This window comes from Artibeus jamaicensis, unplaced genomic scaffold (assembly GCF_021234435.1).
Source record: "Artibeus jamaicensis isolate MK-2021 breed Jamaican fruit bat unplaced genomic scaffold, CSHL_Jam_final scaffold_3151, whole genome shotgun sequence".
Classification (NCBI taxonomy): Eukaryota; Metazoa; Chordata; class Mammalia; order Chiroptera; family Phyllostomidae; genus Artibeus; species Artibeus jamaicensis.
Genome location: NW_026522037.1, coordinates 6,769,911 through 6,791,062, shown reverse-complemented (window position 1 = coordinate 6,791,062; position 21,152 = coordinate 6,769,911). Strand labels below are relative to the sequence as shown.

At 56.9% G+C, this 21,152-nt stretch overlaps 1 protein-coding gene across 2 annotated transcripts in view; it reads left to right on the top strand.

Annotated features, from left to right (window-relative positions):
* DOCK2 (dedicator of cytokinesis 2) overlaps positions 1–21,152 on the top strand; it is a 345,180-nt gene that overhangs the window by 318,834 nt on the left and 5,194 nt on the right. For both annotated transcript variants that reach the window (XM_037127870.2, XM_037127869.2), the window contains exons 39-47: positions 2,509–2,598; positions 4,369–4,473; positions 6,261–6,402; positions 9,972–10,053; positions 10,952–11,036; positions 11,827–11,913; positions 16,156–16,332; positions 17,688–17,771; positions 20,616–20,753. In XM_037127870.2, coding sequence (XP_036983765.2) covers positions 2,509–2,598; positions 4,369–4,473; positions 6,261–6,402; positions 9,972–10,053; positions 10,952–11,036; positions 11,827–11,913; positions 16,156–16,332; positions 17,688–17,771; positions 20,616–20,753 — 990 coding nt within the window. The remainder of the gene's footprint in view (positions 1–2,508; positions 2,599–4,368; positions 4,474–6,260; positions 6,403–9,971; positions 10,054–10,951; positions 11,037–11,826; positions 11,914–16,155; positions 16,333–17,687; positions 17,772–20,615; positions 20,754–21,152) is intronic.

The following is a 21,152-nucleotide window of genomic DNA, read 5'->3' as shown; positions in this document are numbered from 1 at the left end:
GCAGGGCAGCTAGCACAGGACTGGTACGTGGGAACATCTGGTGAAGCCCTAACTTCACTGTTAAGGCCGATTCCACCCTCAAGGTCCCGGGGATGGGCCGTGTCCTCCGCCCGGCCTTCCTGGGGTCCTCCTGCCTCTCCTCCGCATGGCCAGCCCCCTGTAGTTCACCAGGACGGAACTGAACACCACCTAATCTGGTCTGTCCCATCGCTGCATTCGCCGCATCCATCTCTGTCTGACCTCCCCACTTCCCCTGGAAAGACAGAGTGAGGTAATGTCTGTGGAAGGGCTTATAAATCCCCAGGAGCTGAGCGGCTAGAGAGCACTGTTTCTGTGATTTATAGTTATAAGCCTCTTGAGGGCAGAGATCTGTGGCTCTGGGACCTCCTGCCCTGCGGGACCGGACATCCAGTCAGAGCCTCCTGTTGGCTTATCAGCTGATGAAGCTGGTCACAGCGGGTGGCGGCGTGGGGCAGCCCCCAGAGTGTAGGCAGAGCTTTGTCCTCTGCAAGGTGTCCAGGTCCCATGCTGGGCAGAGAGAAGAAAGGTGTGACCCCGGCTCTCAGAGATCTCGCCCTCTGGTTGGGAAGCCAGACATGCCAAGCACCATCCTGTTTGCATGTCACCCTTCAGTGCTGTGCAATAGTGGAGGAGGGACAGGGAGCAGGGTCCTAACTAAGTCATTTGGGAGCAGAAAAGAGGGAGCAGATGGACCACAGCTCCCTCTGAAAGCCACTGCTGTGGAAGCTTCCAGAATGAAGCCCAAATTCTTAGCGTCCCTCACCCTCTCCCCGCGCCCCACCTCCGTTAGTGGAAACTCACTGCCCCAGACGTGCACAGCGGCTTCTGCTCCATAAGTCCATCTTTCATCCCCGGCCGACTCCTCTGCATTTCTCAGAACCCGGCCAGCACGCCTGTTTCAGTGCACGCTTTACCCCTGCCTGTTCCATCCCTGACATCTGCTCCACCCCTGCGTGCCAGCCCCCGGCTCGGAGCCGGCAGGTGCTGCAGCGTCTTAGACTCGGGTCAGTGACCGTCGGAGGTCCCAGTGACCACAGGGCCAGACGCAGGAGGAAATCCCAGGCACCTCACTCCTGCCCGGCCCCCGTCCTGGTGCCGTAGTGGTCTCTTAGCACATGGGGAGAGCATTTCCGGCAGATGATGGTGGAGAGCTGGCAGAGACTTCCACTCCAGCCCAGCAGCGCCCCGACCCAGCCCAGGCTTGGCGCCTCCTGGCACACGAGGCACCTCTGCCCCGCTCACTAAGCTGCCCGTGGGTGTGCAGCCGCAACCCCTGTCTCGCACTTGCGTTTATTTCTTGCTTGGCTGCAGAGGGCACTTTCGCTACAAAGCACACACTGCATTCTGGCAACTTCCTCTTTCTCCTTCCCCTCCTCCACCAGCTTTTCCATTCAGGTGCATTTTTCCATTTTAAAGCAAACGTGCATTGTGACGGGTGTCCCTCGGGGGACCCCCAGCCCACCCTGCATCCCCGGCCCCTGCTCTGCAGGGACTCCGCCCCCAGGGTTGGCAGGTACAGGAGTGATCTGTCAGCCTCAGACAAAGTGGACGGAACCCTATGTCCAGAGTCTGTGTTTTCAGAATTGGCTTCACAAAGGGAAAAGATCTGTTTTTAAAGTCTCACCCACTCTGTAATCCTCTGGTACCACACCCACCGCCGTCTCTGTGCTCTCCCCCGCCCACTCCCACGGCCCAAATAACCCCGCTGAGGAGGGACTGGCGCAGCCTCAGTCACGCCAGAGGGCCGGTTCTGCAGGCCTGCTGCACACCACTGGGCCTCTGAACTCACTGAACTCCGAACTGAAAACCTGTTAAGAGAGCAGGTCTCATTCTTCACCAGCACCCGCCCCACACAAAAAATAAAAGAGCAAGAGGGAGGGAGGGGGAAGGAAAATGGCCAGGGTGGCAGGGGTATGTCGGGACCGGCAGAATGGGAAGATCCCAAACGTGAGTTTGAGGAGAACTGGATCCGGCCCCATCTCTGTGTCCAGAACCTTTCTGACTTCTGGCACCTGCTCACTTCTCTGAGAACCATTTCTCCGTGGAAAATGGGGCCCCACCTTCATGGGGAAGCCGAGGGTATCGAGGGTTCACTCAGTTCTAAGGCAGGGAATGAGGGGAGGCCACGGGCCGCCCGGAGGGCATCCTGGCCCGGCCTTGGGTTGGGCACTGAGCCGGGCAGTTGTGCTGCCTGTGAAACTCTGTTTCTCACCTGGGAGGCCTGGATGCCTTTGGTCACCTCTCAGAGGGGTCAGGGCGGTCCCGAGAGCCTGCAGGGACAGTGTCTAGCCCAGTCTGTGGCTGCTCCATTATTTATGAAGAAACTGGATTGAGCGGCAGAGGAAGCACCCGGCTGCCTGAGTGGGGCTGGGGCTGGGCCAGACTTGCCACTGAGTCCCAGGAGGCAGAGCCACCAGGCCCCTTCCTCAGCAAGGAATCCGCAGGCCTGGAGGGGCCCTAACCCTTGTCTTCCCGACCTTCCTGCAGATGTGGGAGGAGGCCATCAGTCTGTGCAAGGAGCTGGCGGAGCAGTACGAGATGGAGATCTTTGACTACGAGCTGCTCAGCCAGAACCTGGTAAGGACATCGGCAGAGCCGACCATCCTGGAGGCCAGGTGCTCAGGGCCTCGGCTCACCAGGGAGGCCAGGACGAGGAGAAGGGGGGCCAGCCGGGTGGGCCTCTAGATAAAGAAGGGGAGTGGGGCCTGAGCTGAGCCAGGCTGTGCTGATCCGCTCCCTCCCAGGTGGGAATACTTCCAAAGGGAGGAATTCTGGGAAAACTCATCAGCCGGTTCCCAGAGTCCAGGGGTGGGTGTTCAGCTCCTGTGGGGCGCTGGGCAGCCGCCACTGCTGCTACTCCAGATCAGCGTTGGCCGTGTGCCCTGACTCCCACCAGTCACTAAGCCAATTTAAAAAACGCAGATCCGTGCCTTCCGATTTACAGATAAATCACATTAAAATGCTCCCCATCTGGCCGTTCCCCATTAGCTCCTTCGTGCTCGTGATTTGGTGGAGGAAGTGGAAAGGTCGGGGGAGCCGGCCTGTTCTGCCTGTGCCGCGGAGGCCAGGGGAGGCGGCCTCTGCAGGGAGAACGCAGACCTGCTGGATGGCCTCCCCCAGCACCCACAACCCCCCGCCCCGCCCTCCTACTTCCTGGTGACCTGAGAGTCAGGACCCCGGGCCCCACCTTAGCCCGTTCTTAGAGGCCAGGCCGGCTCTAGTGAGAGCGAGCACTGGGAGGGGGTTTGTGGTTCTTTTTGGCGGGACCAGGTTAGGGGGTCCAGTGCTCCAAGAGATGTGCTTGTACAACACCCTGTACCTGCCCCACGAGTTCTCCACATGGGCGATGGCGCTCAGGCCTTCTGAAGAGCGCATTCAGACCCACTCACACACGCCCAGAACACGCTTGTGCACACACACACAATGCACACGCACGTGCTGGTGTGCACACACATCTGGGCACCGAGCCCACGTCACAGTCTCATGTCTGGTCCGTGCACATTCGTCTTCCATATTGTATGACGTGTAAGGTGTCACAGTGTGTCTTTCCACCTGTGCCGTGTCACATCTGGCTAATGATTCCTAATCTTACCAAGATTAATGGTAAGATGCCATCAGGGGTAAAGTGAGATGCACAGTGTTTCTGGAGATGCTAAAATATGAAAAACACACAGCCCTTAGGGCCGATGACACACGTGGTGCACACGCGGGGAGACACCGACGTCCATCGGGGACCCTCACAGACACACGCCCGGGGACAGCTGGCTGGGCTCGCCTCCCGCCTGCTGGCTGTGCGGCGAGAGAACGCTGCTTTGTCTGCAGAGGGGAGGCGCAGCGCTCGAGGGGCTGCTCTGAGGATGGCGCCAGCCGGTGAGCAGGCCCAGGCAGCCTGATGACACGGGACCTGGCGTGCGGTAGACGGCTGTGACGGTTGTCGCTCGGCGCCCACGGGGGGCTGGTTCCAGGGTCCCCGGCAATAACGAACTGCGTTGTGGATGCTCACGTCCCCATATAATGGCTGGCGTAGGACTCGCCTGTCTCAACCTCTGTCTCTCCACAGGCTGCAGGGGGTGTGCCCACACGTCACTTCCTTCGCATGGATGCAGCGTGGGGCGGGGGGACTTCTGGGAGCTGTTTTCCTAGTATTTTCAGTCTACTGTTGCTTGAGTCTGTGGGCATGAGACCCACTGCACTGTTAGGGTCACAGACATTCCCACTGGTGTGCACACAGGTGTGCCGGCACACTCGTTCAGGTGTGACAACCGTGTCTTCGCTGTGGCCTCTCCAAGTCGCACGTGCCTTTGACAAGCGTCTGTGCCGTTCAAAGCTGTGCATTTCCCCTTTCAGATCCAGCAGGCGAAGTTCTATGAAAACATCATGAAAATCCTCAGACCCAAACCGGACTACTTTGCTGTTGGCTACTACGGCCAGGGCTTCCCCTCCTTCCTGCGGGTGAGTGTGCGGCGCCCGGACACGGGCTGGGCGTGGGGCCTGTGCGGCACGGCTGCCCCCCTGGGCTCGGAGAACCTCAGGAACTCAGACACAGGCCTCCCGCCTCCACCCCACTCACTCCCGGTCCCCTTCATCAGCGTCACCCTGAGTCACCCCTGGGCTGCTCTCAGGACACAGCCGCCAGGCGCCGAGGCGCCTCCCTGTCCCTGAAGGAGGCTCTGCCCCTGAGGGGTCCTGCCAGGCACTGGTGCTCAGAACTTTCGGATGCAGGACCCTTTTCTCTCTTGAAAATTATCAAGGTCCCCGCCCCGAAGAACTTCTGTATGTGTAGACTCTATCTATACTTACCACATTGAAGATTAAAGCTGAGAGAATTTACAAATATTTATCAGTTTATTTCAAAACAACAAAATCCATCATGTGCTAACGTACATGGCATCTGTATGAAAAATAACTACGTTTTCTAATTTAAAAATGAGTGCAAATAGTGAATCGTTTCCTGTTTCTGCAGATCTCTTAAATGTAACAATTTATGGTTTACTGCAAAAACAGCCTGGATCCTGTGAGGCCAAGAAAGGGTCCTGGGGCCCCTGGGGGCCCCCGAAGCAGTTGCTGAACCTCTGCTTTTGTGGACTGTTCATTCGCCACGTAGAGACTTGGATGAGGTCAGCCGAAGGCTTCCTTCCGCTCTGGGGGTCTGTGGTTCACTCCCGAGCTCAGTGAGATTCAGAAGAAACTCTAAACATGGTCGCTGACCCACTGGGTCCACAGTCCACTCAAGGATGTGAATCACTCGCCATCAGGGGTCGGCATGGAAGTCCAAGTGGGTGTGCGCTGTGGCAGGCAGCAGCACTGAGCGCTTCCCCCGAGGGAGGAGAGGTGCCCTCCCAAACCTGACCCCTGACCTGGAGAACTGGATGAAAATGCTGGTTCCTGGGCCCTGCCGCCGTCACAGCGGCCATTTCAGCAGGTCTGGAGTGAGCATCCGCACTTCCACAGGTCTCCTGGGCTCCACGGGAGACTCCCCAGGTCTGGAAGCGCTGATCTGTGGGGGTGACGGACATGGGCTTGGGCAGCAGACCTGGGGGGCCGTTACAGGCTGCACAGACCCTAGACGCTGGTCGAGAACAGCGTTTCTTGCCTCAGCTGTACTCACGTTTTAAAGTAGGCGCTTTCCTGCACATTAAAGGGTGTGTAGCAGCACCCCAGGCCTGCGCCCACCTCCTCCAAGTGACAACCAGAAATGTTTCCGGACGTTACCAGTGTCCCGCAGGAGAGGAATCCCCCTCTGCTTGAAAGCTGCTGGTCTGGAAGAGGCTGCCATGGTCAAGGAAGGGTCAAGAGTGTGTTTCCGTGGAGCTAGGACCAAGTGTAGAAGGACCCAAACTGGGGGATGGGAGTTGGTCCCTCCCATCCCATAGGCCTAGCACACATGGCCCATCAACAGCCAGAGGTGACGCTTGTGGCCATGCAAATAGGGGAGTAGGTGTGACCCCCACAGTGAAAGCCCAGTGAGAAATTCCTCCAGGAGCTCCGCCCGGGACAGCTGGAAGAGGAAGCTCCCAGCACCCACGACCCCCTTTCCTGTTAGAGCCAGTCTTTCCAAGGAAGGGGTGTGCCCTGCCAGGGGGTGCACGGGTTCAGCTCCTCCTCCCCTTGGTGGGCAGGCAGAGAGGAGAAAAGTCTGTAAGAGTCCCCATAGCCCTGTCATCCTGTCACAAGCCCCCCAGCTCCACGTCCTCCAACCCTGGGCCCTGAGCTCTCTGGTGGGTGTCATTTCTCTGCAGAACAAAGTGTTCATCTACCGAGGCAAGGAGTATGAGCGGAGGGAAGATTTCCAGATGCAGCTCATGAGCCAGTTCCCCAACGCAGAGAAGATGAACACAACCTCCGCCCCCGGGGACGACGTGAAGAACGCCCCTGGCCAGTGTATCCTTGCAGACGGCCCCGGCCAAGGGGACAGACACAGGTGGCCCTGCTGGGACTGGAGCCCACAGAGCCAGTGTTATTGCTGAGAGAGAGGGTGCCAGCTCGTTGGCGTACACAAAGGACCGAGGTGACGTGGGATCATGCAGCGAGCTTGCACAGGGTGTGGCATTCACAGGGCCAGGAGCTAAGCCTGGGCCGGTCTCAGGACAGGGCAGACCGCTGAGCAGAGGTACATTCGACCAGCCTGGCTTCCCGCCTTGCAGCCTTTTGCACAAATTAAGTTATGTTATGCAAAACGGGGTTGACAGGTTGCGTGGCCGGTCTGCGAAGTCTGCCGAGCCGTGATCCAAATCGTTTCCCCTCGGGTGATACATATTCATCCGCAACCTTTCTGTTACCCTGCCTGTCCTTCGTGCCGGCTCTGCCGTGGTTGTTTGCAGGAGGAGCTGCAGCTGGTGGTGGAGCCGGCAGCTTACGGACGTGCGTTCGGTTACAGAGGAGACGGGATTAGTACTAAGGCCTTTCTAAGTGAACATCTGGTGTTGAACAGCCTCGTGGCCTTTAACTTGCGCCAGGTGGGGAGGGACTCATATGCAGGCCCGATGTGGTGTCCAGAACCGGGTGGAAAGGGGAAGGGCCGGCATTTTCTAAACGTCCTCTTCACACTACGCACAGCACTAAGTGCTTCATTACCATTGTTCCTTTAGCCCCCGCAAAATCCTACCAGGTTACTATTAATTTTCCCCATTTCATAGACGAGGAATCCATGGGCAGGGCGTAATGTTACAAAGCAGGTTAGCACCGGAGTTGAGATCCGAACTCAAGACCCAGGGCTCTCGGAGCGTGCGTGCTCCTATAATGCTGTTGTCGTGTTTGAGGTCAGTGAGCAGAACGTTCTCTGTGAACTGGCCATTCGTGCCCCAGGCGTGTCTCATGCTCCATTCCCTTTCACCCTGATGGTAACCCTCCGGGGTGGGTATTACTGCTCTCTCAGCTTCACAAATCAGGAAACCGAGGCTCCAAAACTAAGCCACTTGTGCAAGACCACACGAGGGGACAGAACTGGGATCCGAGGGCCTGCTACCCAAACCTGAGCCCCGTGCTCTTGCCTTCACTGGTTGAAAAGCCGACAAGCCACTGGAGAGGTGACAGGTCTTTCCACTTAGGTATCCAAGTGGGGGAAGACATTTAAAAACAAAGGTGCCTCAGTTGGGTGTCTCCTGTCCCCTGCTGTCCTCTCCGCCCAGGCCTCGGGGCCACAGTTCTAACCGTAGACTAGCCACTGATCCTCCTGAGTTCGGATGGGTTTGTCAGGTGTCATTAGGACAGGTTTGGATTACCCTCTTGGACCAAAACCAGCTGCTGAGATCAGCAGACGTGACCCAGAACCTTCTTTAAGACAGGAGTCGGCAAACTCCTCTCTGAAAGACCGGATAGAGACTCTCTTAGCCATAGTGGGCCGTGTGGTCTCTGTCTCGATCTGTCGTACTGGTGGGAGAGCAGCCGTAGGTCGCGGTGGGTGGGTGACCTCGGGTCCAGGCAGTTCCACACTAAACGTCTTGGCCACAGGTGTGTTCGCTGCAACATTTTTGCTACGGAACTGATTTGCCGTAAAGCAGTTTTGCCATGAAAGGACAGGCTGAAACAGGAAAAAGTGACTAACGATGTTAAACAGACTTAATTGCCAAACACTGTTTTTGACTTGTTGATTTGCAGTCACATATTCTCACCCGTGCGTTGCTAGACGTCCCAACGCTGTCCGGGAAGTGTCGCTGTACGCGGTACCTGCAGCGTCCCAGGCTGCAGTTACAAGCTGACGTGTGACCATTTTCTAGTATGGTACGCAATCCGGCCCCGTAAGTTTTATTTCCATATTTTCTATCGAGGAAATAGATGCATGTGTTATCACCCACTGTTTTCAGACCATCCCATCTGCTTTCACTCTGTAGACTGTGACGAGGGCTAAGATTTATGTAACAAAAGGGTGGGAATACTGCGAGAACTTGTCGGTGGAGAAATGAAATAAAACCAAACTGTCATGACAACTAGCTCAGATACGTTTCAGTATTCAATGGGTTTAAATGGATTTGTCAATGGAGATGTGAAACCAAACTGTCAGCCAGTTATTTTGTCTGTTACGGCAAAGTGGCCTTACAGTGCGCTGCTCCTGTGGCGAAAATGCTTACAGCCAAGGAGCTTACAGCTACGATGGTCAGAAATACGGGGCGTGCTCCACACTGGCGTGCAGTGAGTTTGTGGGGAGGAGGGCCAGTGGAATCTAACTTGGAGTTGTGTTTTGGCTGTTTTTTCTGTGTGAAAGACCCAGAGCCCCTGCTACCAGAAAGCTCACAATCTGGGAGGGCGGGGTGGGGGCTGAGAGACAGGACCTCCCCGAGCACAGGCCTGCCTGAGGGTGAGCCGAGCCCTGGCGGAGGTGCTGGGTTGAGGGAAGGGACAGTACCATCTGTTCGACCCCCCGAGACAGTCAGTGGTGGGAAGTGGGTCGGATCCCAGTCGAGCCTTTGAACCATCCGTGTTAGGAGGCCAACACGAAGAGTCTGAGGTCCTGCAGCTGGCAGAAATGTCAGGCACAGGGGAACAGTGTCTGGGGCCGAGTGGTAGAACGGAGCGGGGAACTTGGGTCTCTAAAAAGGAGGTGGGTAAAGAGGGCTCAGGATGGGCCCAGTGATGGCGGACTGTGTTCGTCTGGTGTCCCATGTCTAGAGTCTAGAATAAGTGTGACAACAATCTGGCACACACAGAGCCTCTTCTGCATCGGTGCCCATGGCAGGTGTCGCTCATCCTCAGTGGGACTCCGCCCCACGGAGCCTGGGCATGGCCTCACCGCCCCGCCACAGGACTCACTCTCAGACGGTCAGAGTCAGGGTGTGCAGTTAGGACGAGGTGTGTGTCTGCGTGCTCTAAAGCGGCGTTTCTCACATGTGAGCGTGCAGGTGAGGATCTCACAGAAACGCAGAGTCTGATTCGGTAGGTCGGGGGGGGGGCCTGAGACTCGCCTGTTCTAACATCCGGTGGTGCTGACGCCGCTGGCCCAAGGGCCCCCCCGAGTGGCAGTCTGCAGTCGGAGAACCCTGAGCTCAAGGTTAAAAGGTGTAAATACAAATCCCTGCTCTGCTCTCACTAGCCGTGCAGGCTTCAACAAGTTGTCTAGCTTCCCTGACCTTGGTATCCTCATCCGTGAAACGGGGACAATTTACATTAATAATGCTGCTCTGTGGAATTGGAGAGATGAAAGGATGAAAGGAGACCATGGGGAGATGGGTTCTGCAATGGATTTAGAGCTATAAATGCATCCAGTGGTATTAATGTTAATGATGATTAAGCACAACTAACCAACTGTTAGCAGGGGCTGAGCCCTGGGACAGACGCCAGTGACAGGCAGCTCTGGCTGCTAACTGGTCAGTAGGACCTAGCTGTCAGCCAGCAACCTGACCCAGCAAACTTGACCGCAGAAGGCTGGCCCGGAAGGTCTCAGCAGGACCTGCCGTGCTTGGAACCATCCCTGTGGCCTACAGACATGTCGTGAATCCTTAACCCAGGGGTCCCAGACATCCAGTGTTTCACCGTCCAGCCTGTCTTGGATGAACACCCCAGGTTCAAGAACAAGCCGGTGCCTGACCAGATTATAAAGTAAGACCCGCAGCTCACTGGAAGGAGAGGGTGGGGAAGAGACCCCGTGGGGTCCCCAAGCTGAGCTGGTGGCAGAACAGGCCTCATGCCCCTCTAGTCCCTTCTCTGTCTTAGCCTGTTTCCCCTTGCTCTTCGGGGAGGAAAGTCACCCCCCAGTCAGCCATCCGGGCTCTGCTGCTGAACAGGCTGAAGCCAGAGGTGGATGGCAGGAGTGAGGCCATGCTTCACCTTGGGGCACGGAGGACCCTCTGAGCAGCAGTCAGAGTCCCTGAACCGCACGGGGAGAACCTGACGCTCAGGTTGATCCCACAGGCGGGTGTGTGAAGGAGGGGCTGGAGGGCAGGGCAGTGCTCATGCCGAGCGTGTGCTCCCAGAGAGGGGCATTATCTCAGCATTAAGGCTGCCCACTGACAGTGGATGTGTTCAGGGCACACGGCTCAGACCTCAGCCTCCTGTCGCCCTCTCAGTCAGGCTCCTGTGGGTGGGGGACAGCAGCCACACAGCTAGCACTGTGCCTTGCTGGCCCTGATGGCAGAACCTCACTAAGAGATTCAGGAAAAGTGGTTTGTGGGGAGGCTGAGACCCCAACACAATCCTTGGAAGGTGCCCCTTGAGGTCATTCATTGAGGTCACAGGAAATGATGGCCCAGGGGACTCTGTGCATTCATGGAAGAATTCCAGCTCCCTGGATGCCCCAGGGGCTGCTGTGTTCCCAGGAAGGCGTAACCCAGTCTCCCTTCTGAATCACCTCGCAAGGAAAGCCTGGCTTTCCGTGTTACGGCGAGGATGCTGCCGGGCCTGCAGCCTGCAGAAACTGGCCGCCCCGGCCAGCTCAGGTCAGGTTCTGGGCCCCAAGCAGGCAGGCTGCTAGGAGCCTCCACCCCTCCCTGTCTTGCAGCTTCTATAAATCCAACTACGTGCAAAGGTTCCACTACTCCCGGCCGGTGCGCCGGGGCACGGTCGACCCCGAGAACGAGTTTGCCGTGAGTACCCCCCACCCCCCAGCAGTCCTGATCTCTCCCCTGGGCCCCCTTTACCAAGCAGAGAGCGCTTCTGCCAACCTCAGGACCAGAGGGGACTTGATCCAAAGCCAAAGGATGTACAACCAGCATCCACTGATGCGGTGACACCCATTCCCGGTCTCTCCCAGTTTACTTCACGAGCCTTTCCACTTTCCTGGTATAACCTGGGCCTTGTGTGAGGTGCGCCTTGCAAGCACAGGGCACTTGTGAATTTGCAGAAGGAAGGACCCCTCAGGCTAAGCAGGGGCGTTGAGAAAGTCCAACCCTCCAGAAAACACCAACTGTAAGCCACAGCCATTTTAGTCCCCACCACCCCTGTGCGTTTCCCAAGCTAGAACCAGTCTGCTATTCCCAAGGTCAAGGCTGGTAAGAGGAGTTGGCTTCACATCTCTTTCAGCTCTTTGCCTTCATTCGTCCTGTTTGGGGAGTCATTGCCCCTCTGAGAATCTAAGGCACCCCGTGGGCCTTCCCCCAGAAAATGCAGGTGGATGCATTCAATGTTGCCTAAAAATTCAAACTGTTCAGAGACCCAGGTTAAACTTACTGGGCCCAAGGCCAGGGAAGACTTAAACTTCATGTTGGGAAAGAATTCTTAAGGGTAAGGTGAGAGTGTGTTTCTGGGCCTCGCAGGATTCTGATGTCAGGTGGATGGGAGGCCTGGGGGTCCGGCTAGGACCCCGCCAAGCATCTCTGATACCTGGGCTGCCCACACGTTGCTTCCTTCCCTTGTCACCCCTTGCCTGTGGCACAGTCGATGTGGATCGAGAGGACCTCCTTCGTGACTGCATACAAGCTGCCGGGCATCCTGCGCTGGTTTGAGGTGGTCCACATGTCCCAGGTGAGTCTCCAGTCCTTCTCCACACCGGTCTCCCAGCCTCAGGGGTTTTGGTCTGAAGCTGCTGTGGGAACTGCAGAATTCCGGCGCAGGAAGGGACTGAGGCAGCATCCAAGTTAGCTATGTTCAGATTCTTGAGCATCAGATAACCTTTCCTCACAAAAGCAACCCGATGATGCAGTGAAAGCTGATGAACGGGGAGCTCCTGTGGTTGGAGGCAGGGGCCACGGAACTCTACCCACGCAGTCACATGTCCTCTGGGTCCCCAGCAGCCCCTCGGGGGTACGTTTGCAGAATCCCACTATGAACCCGTTTTACAGTTGGATAAAATGAGGCTCGCAGAGAAGAGTTCCCACAGGAGCGAAGCTCCAGCTAGTGTGCAAATAGCATGTATTTTACTTCTCCACACACTTCAGGGTCTGCATGCCTTCAGACAGCTAAGGACCCTTCAGGGCCCACAATACAGGGGAAGGGCCAGACATATTCAGGACGTCTCATTCATTCAGCAAATGCTTCCTGAGCATCTGACACACGCCAAGCACTGTTCTAAGACTGGAAGATTTTGCCATGAAGCTTCCATTTTCCTAGGACAGGCAGACTGAAATGTCAGAGTAAATACATGCTACGTCAAACGGTGATAGCCATTATGGGGAAGAGTGAAGGAAATGATGGAGGAGGTGGTGTTTAAACAGGGGGGCCAGAGAAAGCCTCCCTGATAAATGGGCTCTGAGCACAGGCCTGGCAGAAATCAGGTGGTGGTCCATGCAGAGAAGGACATTCCGGCAAAGGGACCGGCCAGTGCGAAGGTCCCGCAGGCAGAACGCGCGTGTGCCCGGGTGAGGGCAAGGGAGGGCTGGGTAGCCCCCATCAGGACCTGGAGCCCAGAGCAGGGGATCCACATGCTCTGACGGGCGTCACACGCTGCCCCTGTCATCAGTACCAGCGCCTGCCTCCCCCGCAGGGAGCCTAGTCGCCCAGGAGCCCTCCTGGCTGCTGCTCGCAGGCGTGTCGAGAATGGAATGATTGTGATGACATCAACCAACACTGACTGCGCGTGCGCTGAACCGCTCCTGCGCATGCCCTCATCGGACCCCTCAACAGTACGGGGCGCCGTGACTCCTCCCCCACCCCGTTTTATAGATGGAGAAGCCGAGGTGTGGGTTGGTGGACTAGTCAAGGTCTGTAAGTGAGGCGTGGGGGTCTGCCGCCGGCAATCAGTAGTGCCCTGGGAATGCTCTTAGTCGTGGGACATACTGACTTGCGAGTGTACCGGGCAGTGCGGCAGGGGCCTTATGGCATTGTGAACTACGCGCTGTTACTAATCCCTCTTTTGAGGGAAGAATTAGAAACCTCCTCCCACTCCGTAGCCTCCAATGGTCCTGGCTGCGCTCTCCCCTCCTTGTGGGGCTCAGCGAGGTGGCTGCTGCCCTTCTGTGTCGCCCTCAGTCTGTGGGCAACAGACAGAGCCCCTGCCTGTGTTCCCTTCTCCTCCAAACACCGGCCACCTCCTAACAGACTGTCTCATGTGCCTACATGTTGATTTCAATATCTAGAATATTACATACATTAGAATATAAACTCTTAATATAAGCTCCAGAAGGACAGATTCACGTCTGTTTTGTTCTCTGCCATATCACTGAGTGCCGAGAATAGGCCCAGGTCCATAAATGGAGCTCCAGAATACTTAGGTAACTCTGTATCATTCAATCAATATGCAGACACCGCTAATGTCTGAACCCATTACATTATTTTATGGATTCAGGACTCCGAAGTTAGGAAAGAAAAAGTCAACATTCTTGTTTCGCTCCTTGTGTCCCAATTATCTTCTGATGGAAAGGTTCGGGCAAACCTCCTTAAGGTGGACGGAATGGGTGTGTATGCAGCAGCCCCCTCAGCTGCGTGCGTTGCCCAGGGCGCCTGGGATTCTGGGCGTCTGGGCGTCTGACGCCCCGGGCCAGCGCGTTTCCCAGCCTTTGTGTCTGCGTTCCATGAATTACGTTTTGTTGGTGCTTTCTTTCACGGATCGCAATGACAACAGGACAGTCCACACAGAGAGGGGTTCCCTGATGGGAATCAAGGGCAGGTTCCATTATTGAGGGTCCTTTCTTGTTCTTGGCACCAAGAACAGAAAAGCAGCCCTGGTGTGGGGTCAGAGACGGGACTCCCACCTGGTCGTTAGTAAGCTGCCTGTTGTTGGACAGGCACTGGGTGCCTCTGGCCTTAGTTTTCATCACCCACCAAACAGAGAGGAGGGGATTTCAGGGCGGAAAGCTGCTCTCCAGGCTATTTAGTCCAAGAGCTACGAATTCCAACACCTGGAGCCCAGGGGCAAGAGTGGGAACAGGTGAGGCAGGCACAGAAAGATAAGAGGGGTTGCCGGAAGCCCAGACAAACTCGCTCCAATTGAAGACCATTTTTAAAACTAGGACAGCCAGCCTCTCAGGGTGGCCTGGAAACCCCCCATTTGCAGTCCTCCCTGGTTCCTGTCCACCCCACTATTGTTCTTTGGAGGAAACTGAGGCCCAGAGATGGGACCTGGTCGGCCACAGTGATCAGTAGCCAAAGTAAGACGTGACAATAATGCCTGTCGGGGGCAGCTCATGGGGTTCCAGAGGGCTGGATTTAAGGTGGAGTGGGTGGCATGCCTCTGAAGAACACGGAACGCCCCAGACTGCAAGGGACTAGCGTCACCTCATCTTTGGGCTGACGCTTTTCCCCCTGAACACGGTCACCAAAGCGTTGTCCCCGATGATTCATTTCCCCCTCGCAGCAGGTTGGGTGAGGGTTGTGTATACATACACATATATGCATAGACATATATACACACGTATATAAGTATATATGTGTATATATACATATGCATACAGAGGAGAGCAAAAGTAGGTTTACAGTTCGGAGAGAAAAAGACGTCCATGTTCTGATTATTACAATAGCTTTATAGCTTTATTAACTCAAAAGAATGTCGCAGTGGCACAGCATGCCTTGGTACAATCTCGTAAGGGCTCAAATTGCCGACCTTCATTATTTACACACTCTTGTAGTCTAGTCTACCTGCTACACCGTGTTTCACGTACTCACAGCCGCAAACCTGTAGTTGTGAGTATGCAAAACCCAGAGTGTATTCTGCTGAGTCTGTGGTCAATTATCTCGACTGATCTTTGCTACATACTCAGGAGGGCACCCCACCCCGCCCGTGAGTCTTCCTTGGTTCGGGACCACTGCTGTCTGTCCTAACCCCTACAAGAAGCAGTAACGTCACTACCTGCTATTCTCAGAGTAGGCTCATTCAGCCTCGTTTTACTAATGAGGCACCCGAGGCTCAGGAAGGTTGGGAAACTTGCTCAAGACCACACAGCTAGGAAAAAAAAAAAAAAAAACACAGTATCAGAGCTAAGATTTGCACTCAATTTAACTTGTCTGACTCAGTTCAGGGATCAGCAGACTTGGCCCGTGGGCCCGATCCCACCTGCCCCGGCCCTGCACCTGTGTTACTGAAACAGCTGCGCTCGTCCGTCTGCATTTTTCCTGCGGTGCCCGGAGCTGCTCACTCCCTACAGGCACCAGGCTGAGTGGCTGCAACGGGGAGGGTCCGACCCGCAGCGCCCAACTCACCCACTCCCTGGGGCTTTTACAGAAGAAGTTTGCAGACCCTTGTGCTTTTTTGCTCCAGATCCCGTGCTCTTGAGAACCCTGCCTGAGCAGCCAGCACTTGATGGCGTCTTGTTTACGTCACTTTCTAAGGGGTGTCGGAGAGGGGCTCTGTGTTATCTTCCCAACACAACGGCGTCCACCTGGTGACAGTGTCCCCTTCGTAAAAGCCAGTTTTAGGATAGAGGGTGGGTCAGGCTGGGGACCAGATCGCCAGACGCTCTGCTCTGTCTGCTCACGGCTCACCCGTAGTAGGCACACAAGCAACGCCGGAGGGGTTGGACTGGGGCTGGTTTCATGCTGGTAATAAGAAGGAACACCCTGCCCGGAGGAGACCAGCAAATGCCTGGCCTGCCTTCTCTGCCCTGGGGAAAATCCCGTCTCACGGGAAGTCAGCCTGCCTGGGCCCAGACAGCAGACAGCCCCTGCCCCCCAGGCCCCCAGCCCCCAGCTCACTGATTGCCAGAGTCAGCTATACCCTGCCCCCCCCCCAGGGGGGAACACTGGCTCATTTGAGTTCCAGCCCCAGGTGAAATCCCTACCAAGGTGTGTGTCTGTTTCAAAGCCCTTTCATTCTGGTGATCTCGTTTCCAACAGACCACCATCAGCCCGCTGGAGAACGCCATCGAGACCATGTCCACGGCCAACGAGAAGATCCTGATGATGATAAACCAGTACCAGAGTGACGAGAGCCTCCCCATCAACCCCCTGTCCATGCTCCTGAACGGGATCGTGGACCCCGCTGTCATGGGGGGCTTCGCCAAGTACGAGAAGGTGAGCGCTTCTGCAGCCCGGCACCTGGCGGTGGGGGCCAGAGCAGGGGCCCAAGGGCCAAGGACAGACACAGCAGCCTGTCACTCATCTTACTGGGGCTGTTTGCCCCCAACGAGACCTCAGCTTGGTTGGACCTCATTCACCTTCCAGAGGTCCCGCAGCGTCCCCTCATCTCCCTCCCCCGCAGTGCCGCACTGTGCTGTGACCAGAAGGAGCCGGGGTCACAAGGCCCCTTAGCTCACTGGACACACCCAGGCACCCCCGCCAAGCACAGGCTCCAGGTTGACCGGGTGACCGTAAGCCAGACCACTGCAGTAGGGGAACCATGAACCAAAGGTGACTGGAAATGTCATCTACAAACAGAAGGAAATGAAACCCAGAATCTGTGACGGTACAGACAGGGCAGAGGATCAGCTCTGAGCTCTAATGTGGACATCGAGGGCACAAGGTCCCTCCAGAAACCCCCACGCATCGGAGCCATAGTTTTGTTTCCGAGCCTCCTGCTGTCCAGGGCAAAAAGGGAAAAGTCATCAGATGCCTGAGTCACATGAGCCCCTGGGGGAACGATGCCGGTCTCTCAGCAGGCGAGCACGGCTTCTCCTGGCAGTGAAACAGAGTAGGAAGTCCTCACTGGGCTGCCGCCTAGACCACACACTATGGAAGACACCGAGGGGAAAAACAACCCCAATGAACTCCCTACTCTGTGTTCTGTGCCGCTCACTGATGTGAAACTGGGAGTACAACACAGTAGCACAGTTCACGGTAATCCCGGTTACTTACCCAACAGTCCCTCCAGCCGCCCTTGGGCACCCCATGTAATTGGCGGAGGCGAACCTCTGTTCAGCCGTGAGGGCTGACGTGTCTGTGTACATGTGTACACACACATGGAGCACGTGAGCTCCAGAAAGAGCTGGGGGTGCCAGGATCACACACAGTGACAGAGGTGGTGAGCTGAGCCTGGCTCAACGCTCTCACACTTGAACGTGAATAGGGATCCTCGCGGGGCTTCTGAACGAACACAGGTGCCCCCCCACCCAGGTTCTGATTCAGTAGGTCTGAGTGGGGCCAGGAGTTTGCATCTCTGGTGAGAGCCCAGGTGATGTGTGGGTGCTGCGGACCCGGGGCCCCCGCTTTGAGGACTGCCATCCTGGGGTCAGGGCCCGTTCCCTGTGGGTGCTGACCTGAGCCTCCAAGGAGAGCAAACAGCGAGGGCACTGTGGGCCGCTGCCCCACCGAGTGCTTGTGACCTCACTGCTCCCCCTCTCAAGCGGCATCCTCTCCAGCACCAGGCAGCTGGGCTACGGGACCCACACTGAAGGGACAGGAGACCCCAAATACCTGTCTGTCCTCCCCAGGCCTTCTTCACTGAAGAGTACACCAGGGACCACCCTGAGGACCAGGACAAGCTGAACCGCCTCAAGGACCTGATTGCGTGGCAGGTAAACCGGCGCCAGACCAGGGAGCCCACCTGCCTGTCCGCCCTCCCTCCCGTCCTCCCCAGCCCCATCCCACACACGGGTGTCTTCCTCCCTCCTGTCTTCTCCAACCCCCTCCCCGTACACTTGACCTGAGCTGTCCTCTGGCTGCCATGGCCTGATTTCACATGTCCTCCTGTCCTTTGGCTTTTGGCCCTTCTTCTGACATTCTATTCACTTGAGCAGGCCCCCTGGACTTGGGCCGCCACACCCGTGGGCTGCCGCGCAGGGGCTGCGCAACAGTGCCACAGTGTGTGTTGCTAAGGTTGATCTGCAGGGTGCCGAATGCCGGCGGTGGCTTCTCCCAGCAGGACCGCAGTGGGAGCCAGGCCCCCACACTCCCACCAGCACCTCCCCCACACCCAGCTCACACCCATCAGATAACAGGATGCTGGCCCCCACCTTCCTGTCCCCTAAGACCGACCCAGTCTGTCACAGGTAACACTCAGATGGGGACTGGGTTTGGGAAATAATCGAGGCCCTTGCTCGGCTGGCTTTTCGTCAAAGGACCTTCATTCTGCACAGGCTGCTCAGCCCTCCAGAGCCAGAAGTGGCCACAGTCCTCCCTGCCCCACCGCCCTGCCCACTCTTGCTGTCCACTCGTCTCCCTGCCCCTTCCCACCATGCCCTGCTGCCTTCTTGCTCTTCATTCCTGTGCATGTCTCCCCCCCCTCTCTGAAGTGCTTTGCTTCTGTCCCTCCTGCTCCGTCTTCTGCCTGTTTGCACCCTCCCCCATATCTTACCCCCCTCTGCTTCCCTCCTCCTCCTCCCCTCCTTTCTCCTTTCTCCCGATCTCTCCCTCCTGTTTTCTCTCCCTCCTCCTCTCTGCCTCTCTCCCACACCCTAGGGAAGGACCAATCCACCAGACACTTTCCCGCAGAGACTTTGAAGGACCAGGCTCCTCCAGGCCTGCTGCAGCCCCTCCTCCAACCCCTCCCTGCACCTATGGACCCCCCACCACCCAGTGCCCTGCAGGTGGGGGTGTGCTCCAGGGCACAGCTGGGGGACAGGAAGCACAGGGGACAGCAGTCTGCAGCTGTCTGCCCCCCCTTCTCACCAGTCACAGGGCAAAGGAAAGCAGCTACTGCACTGGGGAGTTTTTGTTACTCTCGGGAAATCAGGGAGTGAGAAACACTGGGTGCAGCCTCTTTTCTTAAAATAAGGATTCCTAATTCGGGTCCTTTTCTGCCTCTGCCAAAGTATGCAAAGTAAGGCTTAAAAGGGGAGGGACACCAAGAGCTGCCCACAAGTGCTCTCCTGAATGCATCCTGTATCCTGAATTTTCTCTCCCTTCTTATCTTGTGCTACCTGGTGAAACCCAAACACCCTCAAGGTCCCCAGCCTTCTGAGGCCATCATGCCCTTTAATATCCAAATAATGATGGATTATTTGGATATCCATCCAACTTCCCAAGTTGGGGGGTTCCCTCCCCCACAACTAGGGAAGCGGAAAGCCAGGCTTTGATGGGCTCCCTGCCTCTGATCATTCTAGAAGCTCTTAGAAGCAGATGTTACAGCTTCTGAGAGCCACCAGTGCGGCCTCTTCACACAGCGTCCCCTCGTGGCCGCTCTCCGCCCAGCAGCCGCCACCTGGCCTTGCCACTAGGTTAAGGGCCTACTCAGCTGGAAAAGGGGGTTGTCAGAGGCCACATCTCTCCCGCCCAGAGTCCAGGCACCCTCAAAAGATGCTGCTCTCCTGCGGAACGCAGCCTTTGTGCACTGTTACACACAGCAAAGTAGCTCTTCTTCGTCCGTCCCATCCATTCCTACCGCACATATTGTTGGGTCCCTCCTCGGGGCCCGGCCGCAGAAATACAGTGTCAGCCATTAGTGGGCCTGCTACCTCTTAATTATAGATTGTCAGGTCCCGCTGCTCTCGTCCCACCTTTCTACCCACCCGTGTGTTCTGCGGAGGTACCTGGAGCCCCCAACTCCCCGGCCGCTCCCGGCCGCCTACCCGGAGATTGGCCTCTTTTGCTCACCAGCGCCCCCGGCTGCTCCGGCGGTCAGTTACACCCTCCTTCCGGTGGTGCGTGCGGTGCGGTGCGTCACCACGTTCACGGACCTCTGAGTTTCCGGGTGCGGGGGCGTGGCTCTTTCTCGTTTCCGGGAGACTGCCAAGGGAAGGGAGCAGAAATGTGTTGTCGTCCAAAATAACCTGTATGCTACCTCTTTACAGCCTCGTTCTGCTTCCCCAAAGCCCCGATACTTTCTCAGCCCTTACTCGTAGTGGCCGCGGTGGCTCGGCTGCCAACCTCAAGTCTACTGTGTAGGACGGTCACCTCTGACCTCTTGGTTGGGACGGGGGAATCGAACTGCCTGCCATCAGTCACCTCCTCCTCCCCTTCTCTCAAGCGCTGTGGGCTGGTGAGGTCCACGATACTGACTGCTTTTTCGTTCCGCGGCAGCCGCAGAAGGTCCCGCTACACAGCAGTGTTGTTTGACGACGAGGCTGGGCCTGCTCCCCCTGTCCTTCCAGCCCTCCCCTCCCCCCTCCCAGCTTGACACCCACCCACGTTTCCCTGCCGCACCTCCAAGAGCTGGTCAGACAAGGCTTTGAGTCCAAGCAATAGAACTTCCTCTTCCGGTCACACACTCCGCCCCCAGACTCTGCAATGGGGAGACTTCCCAGACAGCCTCCCGTGGGGGGCTCAACCTCCCTGGGAGGTGCTTTCCGGTTTCCCCGGCTGGTGGTGCCGTGAGAAGGTCTCAGAGGACCTGAGTGCCCCGCAGGGAGCGGCCCCCTGCCGCTCTGGGTCCAAGCTCAGAGGCCCAGGCCCCGCTCATGGCCCACCACCTTCCTCCCCAGATCCCCTTCCTGGGAGCCGGGATTAAGATCCATGAGAAGAGGGTGTCAGAAAACCTGCGGCCCTTCCACGACCGGATGGAGGAGTGCTTCAAGAACCTGAAAATGAAGGTGGAGAAGGAGTATGGTGTCAGAGAGATGGTACGGAGATCTCGGGGGGTGGGGGTGGCGGATGGTGGGGACCGGGCAACAGAGCCTGCCCCTGGAGAGAAGGGCCTGCGGGCCAGCGATGCTGGGACGGGCACTTCAGAGGAAGCTTCCTGTAACCCTGATCCCTCAGAAGTTACCCCCAGACAAACACCAGTGGTAAATTGGTCCCTCAGTGGACAAGGATTTGTGCTTGTAACAAAAGTTACAGGGAGGAGGCACCTACTATGTGCTTTGTTCGACATGAGCGCTTGACGTTTACTAAGCCACTTAGTCCTAACAACCTCTGCGGCAGGCGTGACATCAACCCCACGCCTCTTTTCTGGAGGGTTAGCGACTCAAGTGATGAGTGAAAGCCCACGGAGCAAGTGCATGCAGGTCCGAGGGAGCGCC